This window comes from Melospiza georgiana, chromosome Z (genome assembly GCF_028018845.1).
Source record: "Melospiza georgiana isolate bMelGeo1 chromosome Z, bMelGeo1.pri, whole genome shotgun sequence".
Lineage (NCBI taxonomy): Eukaryota > Metazoa > Chordata > Aves > Passeriformes > Passerellidae > Melospiza > Melospiza georgiana.
Window position 1 is genome coordinate 48,695,327 of NC_080465.1, and position 11,188 is coordinate 48,706,514.

An 11,188-nucleotide genomic window follows, 5' to 3' on the forward strand; every position below is an offset into this window, starting at 1 on the left:
CACTCCTGCCCTGCAGCATGATTTCTAATCCCTACCTGCTCCTTTGCTGCAGCTGGCATGCACCTGCCTGCTCTGCCAACAGGCCCGACACGTACAGTTCTCAAGGTGGTGGAACATCACCACCCCCACTTGCTGCAGTTCCTGACATGGTTCCCTGTGTTGCCAGGCGAGCTCCAGAACCAGCAGGGGAAGGAGCAACCGGCAGGGGAGAAAAGCAGCCTGGCAGGCAGTGAGCAAGTACAGAAACACCTTTATGTGCAAAATAGAATTGTCTGAAAGCACAGCTTTGTAAGACCCAGGGAGTCAAATCAGTCAACTCTGACACCACCGATGGGCTTCCTACTCTCTGGCTCACTCTGGCCCTTCTATAAGCTGTTTTCTATGAGCTGCTTCTGGTCACTGCTATAGAAGAGAACAAAACAGCAGAGAAAGCATGGGGTGGTGGTGGTGTTACTGTGCTTAGCAAGTCAGATCAGCTCATAGGAGGGTCTGAGGAATAGTGGTCAGGAAAGAACAGCAGGTGTAATAGCAAGAGAAAAGGGACAAATAAGCAGCAATATACACACGCCTTTCCTGCTCTCCTCCTTCCAGAGTGCCATGGGAGCTCCCTGGGGAACCACACCCCCTGGATGCAAGTGCCTTTGACATCCAGCTTCCTCTACAGATCAAGAGGTCCCAATTACCTCTGAGAGAGCTGAGGAGAGTCAGCTCAGGACAGAAGGGATCCTCAGAGTCATGGAGGATGAATTCCCTCTTCGGCAGTGGTGATCACTGCTCTGATACCTTACCAAGCAGTGATGACACAAAGAATGTCACCAGAAGTCACCCTGAGCATCTTCATGAAACTTGCACAACCCATGCTGAGCCTGATGCCACTGTCTCAGAGCTCTGCAGGTTAACTTTAGCTGGTTAACTGCTGAAATAGCCAGACTCCTCTGGCAGTGAAGGACTTCCAAATGAATGTGACAGGCAAGGTTCGGGCTTGGAAGCAGACCATGTAATGCAAACGCCACAAAGCTTTACATTCTGAAAAGGAGACGATGCCTCAGCAGCTAAGCAGGGCACTCTGGCTGCCCCAGCCACTACCCAGTTTGTAACAGCACAGCATTCCCCAGCTCCTCCTCTCTCATGAGCTTATGCCAACCACAAATTCATTGGGAGGCTTGCTTGGACTTCTGCAGTTAAATACTGGTTTCATCCTGCTGAAAGCAGTTTGCAGACAGCAGCAAAACTCAACGTGGGAATCGCTGGCCTTGTTTATACCAGCAACTGATTAATGAAGTTCTCTTGCAGAATAGAAGCAATGGAAGTTGCTACATGCCAGGAAGCTTGCCATGAATCACTGGAATCAGGACTGGGAGAGGCTTAAAGGCACACAGGACTGGCACAGCTGAAGCCAGTGGCTCAAGATGGGCTCAAGATGAGAGCGCACTGTGCAGGTACAGCTGAGGGAGGGCCCATCAGCATGGTTCCAAAATGGGCTTCATACAAGATCAGGACAACAACTGTCTGTACTGCTGCGCTTTTTAAAAGCAAGCTGATACCAAAGGGGTCAGCTGCAAGAAAACCAAAAATAGACCTAGTAACTACTGTGAACTATGAGGATTAGCATTATATATTATACAATTCAAGAGGATAGTGATTCTTACAAGCTGCATACTTTTAAAGCACAGGAAATTAAATGGAAAAATACTACAACAGTCCCAGTTACAGACAACTGTGCAATCTGGTAGATTAAATTACATGTCCAGAACTTAGGTTTTAATTTTATGAACACCAAGTACAACTACAGAAATATCAACAACAGCAGACATCTGAGAACCTAATGATGTAAATAGCTGAAACTTCACCTGTGCATCAAACGTGGACTATTTTCAGAGAAACTCAGTTTTGCTGAATTTCTACAGTTTTTGCTCTCTGGATGATAAAATGACAGTTCTCCCTTACACAAAAATGATGATGAAACTTGAAGTACAGGCACCATACATATTTTATTGACACAGATTTCTTCTGTTTTGAATCTATTAATTCAGCTGACAACAGTGTAGTAATTTGAAAAAAGTTCTTCTCCTTGCTTGATGTCTCTGAGAGTGACAAGAACTACACATCTCAGGTGGCTGTAAGAGAAGAAGCAAAACATGTGAAAATGAACAGTTATATCTTCCTTTAAATTGTTTTCAATTCCTCATTTCAAGAAGCTAAACAAGTGGCCTCATCCAGATTAGTTTTCAGTAATATGCATAATGCAGGGCAGGGAACATGGGAAAATGACACTGGAATACAGACAGCAATATAAGCAAAACAAATATAATTTAAAAACCAGCAGCCTATGTGGGTATGCAAAAAGTGTTTCCACTCAATTGCTCCACACAATCATTCAGAGATGAAAAGAATTAGTCAGGTCTGCTAGAGACGCACTCACACAAACAGGAACAGAAGCTACAGCAAAGTTCATGCAGCAGAAGCCATTCCTGTGGACACACCCGTCCACAGGTGCCAGCTGGCTAAAGCGTCTCTCCTAGGGCCCACCACCACCCAGGAAGACGGCTCCCAGCTGCACCAGAGACCTGCTGCCGTCTGCAGAGATGGGTCAATGAGCACACAATCACTAGGGTGGAAAAGACCTTCAAGACCATTGAGTCCAACCCATGCCCTAACACCTCAACTGAACCATGGCACACCCAATCTTTTTTTTAAACACATCCAGGGATGGTGACTCCACCACCACCCTGGGCAGACTATTCCAGTACTTTATCACTCTTTCCATAAAAAACCTTTTCCTAATATCCAACCTGTATTTCCCTTGTCATGGCTTAAGACTCTGTTCTCTGGTTCTGTCAGTTGTTGCCTGGTGAAAAAGACCAACCCCCACCTGACTACAGCCACTTTTCAGGAGCTTGTAGAGGGTGATGAGGTCACCTCTAGGTCTCCTTTTCTCCAGGATAAACACCCCCAGCTCCCTCAGTCAGCTAAAATCAGGAGCTGGCAGGCAGTTTTGCACAGAGAAATGTAGAGGGATAGAAACCCACCCCTCTAAACTTCCTTTTAATGAATGATCATGCCCTAAAACTGAAGTATGTGTTCTGGGAAGGAGAGCACATGCTTTGTGTACTGATGAACCAGGAAGTGGAAAACAGCATGAACTGAAGTCTCCACTATTCGAAATTTAGTGTGAGGCCATTTTGAAACATATGAAACAACAAGGTAAATAAGTACTGAGAACTGTTTCATAAGACATAAAAAGATCTAGAAACCAGATAATCTATGTTGTCAGTATGGTATACATGAGTATTGAAACGAGCACCTAGAAGCAGATGGGATTTTTGTCTGGTGGCAGCACACTGGGAGAAATGATGACCAGAAGACTGTATTTTCTTGGACAAATTCCAAGCAAGAGCAAAATTCCCCCTTCCTGCAGCAGTCCTATAGTTTATGTGCTTTCATACTTCAAGTACAGTATCCAGGCTTCCTGAGAATTTAGTCCTACTGCTTATTTTATTAGCACTTATTTAATTATCTGCAGATTCCAAGTGCATCTTTGACCTTCACTCAACAAACTCTACGTTTTATCAGAAAAGCAATTTTTCCAATATGCACAACTTTCTCCAATGAAATTTCAGAATACTTAAATAACTCCAGAATTACACTAAAAGTTCAGATCATATGCTCTAAAATTCTTTTACATCCTTGAATTAGGAGATTTATCTCAGAAATATTTCCAAGTGTTCTAATTTCTGAAAAAAGTTGGACTTTCAAGTCATGAACAGGATGCTGTAATTTTCCTAATTGTACTGTAACTATATGTTCTTATATTGCACAGTATTTTACTTGTCTCTATAAATTTTAGGTTTCTTCTTGCAAATTCATCTGCTTATTTGTCACATAAGCAGAAGACATAGAGAACAGAGAGTTGGAAGCCTAAATCTGAATTATCTCAGAAGGGCTTTGGTCAAGGCTGAAATAGATTTGAGATAGGTACTGAAAAGCTTCAGTACTGTAATACAAAGTACAATTACTGCTTTATGGGATTCAGAACAATTGCACTATAGTGCAACACTGCTTATAAAACTGTGTCTTCAAAGATATGCTGATTTCATGTGTGAAAATGTGAAAAAAATAATAAGGAATCTTGTAACTAAAAATAGTCTATTCAGAGAGGTAACTCCCCTGTATAGTTGCACACTCTTGTGTAACTCATCTTCATACGGTTTGCTACTTTTCAACCATGTCTGTCTCTTCTTTACACATGCAGTATGCTTTGTATCATACAAATCTATGAGCTCTTTCATTTGCTGCCAACCTCTCTACGTCATGGCTGTAGACGATGTTTGGAAGATACTGTTTCAGTTCTACTGGAAAATGTCCTGGCACGTCAAACTCTTGATAACACACGTTTGCTGCTTTTTCTAGGAATTAAAAAAAAAGTTATTAGATAGGGCTTAGAGACATGTAAAAACATCAAATGTGCTGCTGCTACAGAAGAACCAGATGCTTCACCAAGCCTGAAAACCATTCCTCTGTTGGGAGGTACTGCGCTCCTCTGAAGGCCTATTTTGAAATACACAAGCGGTATGCAATCAACTATAGGAGCTTTGCCCAGTTATCAACATGTCAACGAAGAGGCACGTCTTGTTTAGTGCCAGGGGTAGCTTACAGTGCTGCTAATAGTTCCAAATACAGTGTTTGCTCTTACAATAAAAAAAAAATTGGAAAATATTTTTGCCTTGTGGCAAAACATGTCAGAAACATAGGCAGGGAGAAAAATCACATACACATGACCTGGAAGAAACAGTTTCATGTGACATCCCTGTATCTCTGTGCCAATCACCAGCAAGCTTTGCTCCTCCAGCAGCCTTTCTGAATGCTGCTTGGAGGCGAGGAATCTTTAGTGTAATGCAGGTAATGAAAACCACTTAGAAGCTGAGTATGGTATCAATTCAACTCTTTGTACAGTACAACTGTTCCTGTGAGTTACTTAAGACCAACAGTGACACAGAATAAGTAGTTCCCTTCTTCGGGTCCAACATGTGCGATTACAACAATTTCCTAGATTTTGTGCATAAATGTAAGGAAGTCTAAAAAAGGTCTTACAGTTCAAAGTGAGCAGTGATAGTATCTTACTGTACATGTCACCGTGGGTAGTTTTCTCACAAAGCCTTCTAGGACAATACTGGGAAACTTGATCTGCAACTCTAAATTGTCCTAGTCCGGTGGTATTTTGCCAGATATCCTTTCCCACCATCTCACTTTTGGGGTGTGTGCCTTTCATTCTACATACCAGGAGAGAAACTGGGGCATCAGTGAGAAATGAAAAAGTGTATTTGAAGTGTTGCTGCATGGAAGGATTCTAACAGTCAGCTGTGACCAAAAACCTCAGAAAAGTTTTACTCCGTAAGTGCTTGCTTTAGACAGTACTACTGCCCCCACAAGATCAATTTCCTGTTCTCTCTGTCACTTCAAAATAATTTATATCCATAAAGCCAAACACATTCTTGGAAAATTTACCTGACAACTTACCATGTGAGCAGTTGTTGACGTACTGTCCCACTGCCAGTGGGTTTTGCAGGGTGGCTGTGAGCCAGCTCTCATCACTCATTTGAAAAGGGCCAAGTTGATCTCTTCTGCTGCAAGACCTGAAATGCCCAACAGCATTAGCGTGGATCAAGGCTCCTTCACCTCACACGTTACCTTACTTCCTCTGTAGGAATGGCCACTGCATAAACGTACAGCTGCCCAACCCACCTGGGGTGGAGGGCATGCGCATTGACCAACAGATCCCAAACAGTTCACAGAATGTTTCCGTGGTGCTCTTAGTCACACGGTTCAGTTTTAGGTAGTCCCACAAGGAGCAGGGACTTGGATTTAATGAAGTAAGCAGGTTTGAGTAACAGCTCAGAAACATTTCAATACTTTTACACTACATCCTGCTGTAGTACAACTATTTTCTGTACAGGAAGATCTCTACATCAAAATGCATCTCACTGGTGTTACAGATGAAGACACAAGTACATAATGGATCACACCCAACATCTCTCACCCTTGTGCTGTCTGCATTATGAGCAAGGCACAGGTGGCTGACAATCATGTACAACTCAGGGTAAGAAACAGAGAAGATGAGGAGTATCCCTGTTTTAAATCAGAAGAGTGACAATCCTCTATTTCTTCTGCTGTCTGCATTATGAGCAAGGCACAGGTGGCTGACAATCATGTACAACTCAGGGTAAGAAACAGAGAAGATGAGGAGTATCCCTGTTTTAAATCAGAAGAGTGACAATCCTCTATTTCTTCTGCTTACCTGTACACTGATCTTGACAGTCCCTTATCGTTCCCATCAATAAGAACACCATCGATGCACCTAAAAATAAAGGGATTGCCAAGGGACTGGAAAAAGATGGGCTCATGCTTTCTGTATACTGTACCTGTTGCAAGACAGATATTATTTCAGAAGAAAATAAGTTAACTGTCAGAATGGGCTTTCAGTCCCCTCCACACAGAAACTCAAAGGAGAGACAGTGGGTAGGAGAGAAATCCCTCTCACTTAGTGACACTAACATCTGTAAACCTACAAACTTTCAGACATAACTTTTTGGGATGTAAAAAATCCCCTCTCAAGTAAATGAGCTGATACATTATAAAGACAGAGCCTCACAGAAAATCATACTAGGCCTGAAATTAGTATCTTTGGGAGAGGCTAAGATTAAGCCCTACAGCCAACTAGTGTGCTTCAGAGATGAAAACATAAGTTGATACTTGTTCAGGAAAACACAGCTCAAGATACTAAACTGTTTTATGACTACTGCACCAGGACTCTGAAAAATACACACAGATTCAGTAAAGAATCTGAAACACCTCCCTCCATTACCACAGGGATTTTGTTTGGTCCAGGAGATGAAAAATGACAAACCAGCAACAAAATATTTCAGCAGACTGTTGCCCAAATCTGAGGGGAGGATTTAACCTGCCATGACTTCCAAGCAGAGAAAAGCAACCAGCAAGCTGACTGGCTTGCCAATTTTCATGAAATTGTTGTCCTGCAACCCTCACATCCACTGCATCTTCAGCACCTCTCTGCAGAAATCCTGCACTGCAATCTCACAAGGAGCCAGGCAAAGCCACAGGCAGCCTGCAGTGCCTGTACGCAGGTCCCATGCCCAGCATGGCAGGTCAATACCCTGAGAAGGCATTTCAACAGCCCATCCTCTTGTTTTGCTGCAAGAGCTGTCACACGGGACTCTGAATGAGCCTACGCTCACATCTAGTATGTGCCTGAAATCTCAAGTGAGCTGCACAAGTGGCAGGCTCTCTCGCTGTCGCTCAACTACCAGTCAGTCCACGAGTAACCAATGGCAGTGGCCAGGCACTCCAAAATATGCACTCCACTGCCCCGGGAATGCTGGGGCTGCTCCCAATCCTGCATTGCTGGCACAGGCCAGAGACTACGGGAGATGATTTTGCTCTACGATGAAACATTAACAAACCCAAAGCAACTCAGCAGAGCTGCTAGCTTCGCCATACTGACAGAAGTACAAACCTTTTTAAGAAATGTATGCAAATACAGTTCCGAGAAATGAGGAAGAGAAAAGTACTGATTTTTCCAAGCACACTTCATAGAATAAAGTTCTGCTAAATGAAGGTTTTATTTCCATCCTCCACTCTGTACTTCTATACTTTGAAGAAGCTCATGCAATTGTCTACTGACCTGTGTGGAGATCTCAAACACCATTTTTCAAATCCTGAACCAAAACAGAAACCCCAAGGACTTCAACTGTTCTGTTCATCTACTTTAAATTTCTCCTGTGCACTTATATTTAAAGAATCTGAAAGAAGTTTTGCAGCTGCAGGAAAATCAGGCTTTAACTACTAAATTTTTTTTATAAACAATTGTTTTTTTATATTTCCAAAATAACTCTAAGTAGTTTATAAATATTCTCATGCAGCCTAACTGGCGATTTTGTTAAGGAATGATTGAAAGAAAACCCACAGAACAAAAATTAGTGTAGATCTTTGGCATTCCATGATCAGATGGTTAGAAGTCCCATCTAACTTAACCAAAAATAGGAACACTCCATTACCAGGATACATAGACACAACCGTCCCCCTGGGAACAAAACCTCTCGTAACGAAGACTCCAGTTCCAGCAGACGCCAGCGAACTCCGGTCTCTGCTAACAGTGAACCCAAGCGTGTTGAACAAAACGTCCTCAGGACTAAACACATGCTGACCCTGATGGTTACAAGAGTTTACTTCTGATTGCTTCTGCTCCACAGAAAGTAATTCTAGATATTGACACTTGACTTCTGGAAGTAAGGCCAGAATATCTGCTTGTCTACTTAAGTCATTAACGAACAGAGCTTTAAATGTTTTCAGTAGTGTTTCAAAGACGTCTTCATCAGCAATAATTTTGTCTTGAGAGCTTTCAGGAACATATCGAAGGGTCCTGTAAAGAAAATAAAATATTTTAAAATTAGAAACATATATTACTTTTTTTTTTCTAAGGAGAGAAGAGCCATTTTGCAGCACCCAGTAACTTCAATACACTGTTTTTTTAGAAAACCCCAAGCTTTGTTCATGCTTGTTCAAGCTAAAGCCACTGTTCTTAAAACACTGAAAAAGACTGTTTAATAAAAACTAGTACTTGTTCTACTATAAATCCTCATCTCTGAGTATTTACCACAAGTAAGTTAAACCTTACTGAGCTCTCAGTGGAAAAAGCACCGAAAATAAAACATAATTATAATAATGTTTATTTTAAAAACAAATAACTCATTACACTTTAAATTAAGCAAGAAAAATGTTGCATGGGCAAGGAAGGTTTTAATTTAGTTGCTTATTTTAATTTTGCTACTTATAACCATGTCATAATAACTTAAATTCAAACACTACTTTTATGATGGCATACACATCTTACCAAGAAGGAATTATTTATCTTATCATATCTATCTATCTATCTATCTATCTACCTACCTACCTACCTACCTACCTACCTACCTACCACTTTAAACACCATTTTAAAGTGCCTAAGAATTTAATGACAGCCGAGGGGCGACCAATGCTGAAGCACTTCTGAGTGAGCTCCTGCGGCGCCCCAGACCATCCCGACGAGGGGCAGCGGGGTCTGGGCTGGCGCCCGGGGTCTTTCCCCGCGCCTCACCTGCGCTGGCGGCGGAGGTTGAGGGCGAGCCAGGGCACGAAGCGGTACTTGTAGGAGCGCCAGCGCCGCCGCAGCTCCCGCAGCATGGCGGCCTCTCCCTCACGGCCTCGGCACCGCCCCGCTGCCGCGCCGCGCCCGCGCAAACTGGAACAGCCAATCCGCGCCCCGGACACACGCCGGCGCGTTTGTGTCGTGAGCTGCCATTGGCTGCGAGCGGCCGGCGGGGCGGTGAGCGGCGGGCGGGCCGTGAGGGGCAGCCCCGGGACCGGGGATGGGGGCCCGGCTGTCGCTCCGCGGGTAACGAGGCGCGGTACCCAGGGTGGGGAGACCTGCAGGCACCGGGAATGAAAACGCATAGCTCCTGGGTGCACACTTACAGACGGAAATACACACGGTTCTCTCGGAACAATGTTACGTTGCACCTTCTGTGTTGTACTGAACAATCCGAAAAGACAAAATCAGATGAAAAGGTGGTTTAAAAATAATCTAGAAGCGGCCGTTGAAGACCACTCCTCACACTGTCAGAGCACCTCTCCAAAATCATCCAGTGCCCGCTTCCAGCGATTCTAAGGGCTTTTAGTGCCTCAGCTAGTCACAGAACGAATTAGGCTGGAAAAGAGCTCTCAGATCGAGTCCAACCTATCTCCTAATACCACAGTGAGGATCATTGTTCAATTTTCCCTTGAACACCTCCAGGGACCGTGACTCCACCACCTCCCCGGGCAGCTCTTTCCAATGTCTTATCATCCTCCCTGTCAAGAAATTCCTCCTAATATCCAACCTGAACCTCCCTCAAAGCAGCTTAAGGCCACATCCTCACATCCTGTTTCCCCGGGAGAAGAGGTCGACCCGCACCTGGCTCGAAACTCCTCTCAGGCAGGTCACCTCTGAACTTCTTTTTCTCCAGGCTGAGCCCATCCCCACCCCCACCTGAGCTCCCTCAGCTGCTCCTCCTAAGACTTGTCCTCCAGAGTTGCGATCCATGTCATAAAATGAGCGGCTCAGTTATAGACCTGAGCCTCGTTACACTTCTGTCCACACTTTTAGCTAGTATGTGGCTGTGGTCGCAGGGAGACATGAGTTGTACTTTGTAGCATCATAAGCTACTGTAGATTTAAAGGTGCTTCCCACTGACCGATGTACAGCAAGTAGCAGCATCGAAGTACACAGATTGAAGTGATATACTACAAATCACAAGCGTTTACAAACAGGGGCATACCCTTTTGGTGCCACATTCTGCCATCACTTATCTCTAAGGTAATTTAAAAAAATGTAGGAAGGAAAACAATCATTCAGCAACTGGTCTTCAAAAATTAGCAGTGGCCCCCAAACCATTCTCTACAAACCACCACTGATGTAAAGATAAGAGTACTGTCATAATTTTTGGCCACTGTTGTCCTTTGGCTGCTTGGATACCTAGTTTCATAAAAATTTTATCTTTGGATGCTGCTCTTTATCTTCAGTTTTAGTTTAACACTGCCAATGAACTGGGACAAAAAGAACATGTATGCATGTATTTTACTTTATTCAGAAAGCAGTTTTAAAAATATGGAGCGTTTGAGAATTGGTTTTGGAGTAAACAGAGAAATCAGACCTCAAAACACTCTAAGGGGTTACACTCCTTCCTCTGGACCTGAAATTTTGACAAGGGTTCTGGAAATTTGAGACAGGCCCATCAAAGCAAGTAACTATCAGAATTAACTTACCATCTCAGAGCTTTACAAATGTTTAAAGTTGTGCCTTGATTTATTCCATAATCACTTCAATTCCACTGTTGGCCTGCCTCATCTTTTCCAAGAACAGGAGCTGAGGGAAGGGCTAGTGCGAACTGAAGAAATTGAAGGAAAATGCAGGAAAAGGCACAGTGGCCGCTGCAAAGTGCTTCCCTGCCATCTCCTGGCCTTCCTCGGTAATTACAGAAGAAAGGTCTTCGAGACTTGGAACCCGGGTTTCAGCAGCCGTGTGCTATAACCACAAAACAAGATACACGGTCACCACATCACATGTGTGTTGTGGCTCTTAAAAGTAAGGCAGTCA

General features: G+C 43.6%; 1 protein-coding gene across 2 annotated transcripts; it reads right to left on the reverse strand.

The window, feature by feature from the left end:
• Positions 1 to 1,974: 1,974 nt before the first annotated feature.
• On the reverse strand, positions 1,975 to 9,255 carry SETD9 (SET domain containing 9). Of its 2 annotated transcripts, XR_009115944.1 has the most exons (7): positions 9,152 to 9,255; positions 8,073 to 8,437; positions 6,296 to 6,419; positions 5,518 to 5,633; positions 4,301 to 4,406; positions 2,423 to 2,577; positions 1,975 to 2,117 (listed from the first exon to the last, which is right to left on the reverse strand). XR_009115944.1 is itself a non-coding variant. In XM_058044252.1 (6 exons), the coding sequence occupies exons 1-6, from the start codon at positions 9,235 to 9,237 to the stop codon at positions 2,505 to 2,507; spliced, it is 870 nt and encodes a 289-aa protein (XP_057900235.1). In that variant the 5' UTR covers positions 9,238 to 9,255; the 3' UTR covers positions 1,975 to 2,504. The 2 variants fall into 2 exon arrangements, 1 of the variants encoding a protein (XP_057900235.1); XM_058044252.1 differs by having other exon boundaries at positions 1,975 to 2,577.
• Between the last annotated feature and the right edge of the window lie 1,933 nt (positions 9,256 to 11,188).

Coding starts and splice junctions, on each gene's coding strand:
- SETD9 (XM_058044252.1), bottom strand. CDS start 9,237: ATGCTGCGGGAGCTGCGGCGGCGCTGGCGCTCCTACAAGTACCGCTTC. Junction 6,420..8,072: donor GGTTGTGTCTATGTATCCTG/GTAATGGAGTGT, acceptor GTCTTGCAACAG/GTACAGTATACAGAAAGCAT. Junction 2,578..4,300: donor TACAGCCATGACGTAGAGAG/GTTGGCAGCAAA, acceptor CCATCTCTGCAG/ACGGCAGCAGGTCTCTGGTG.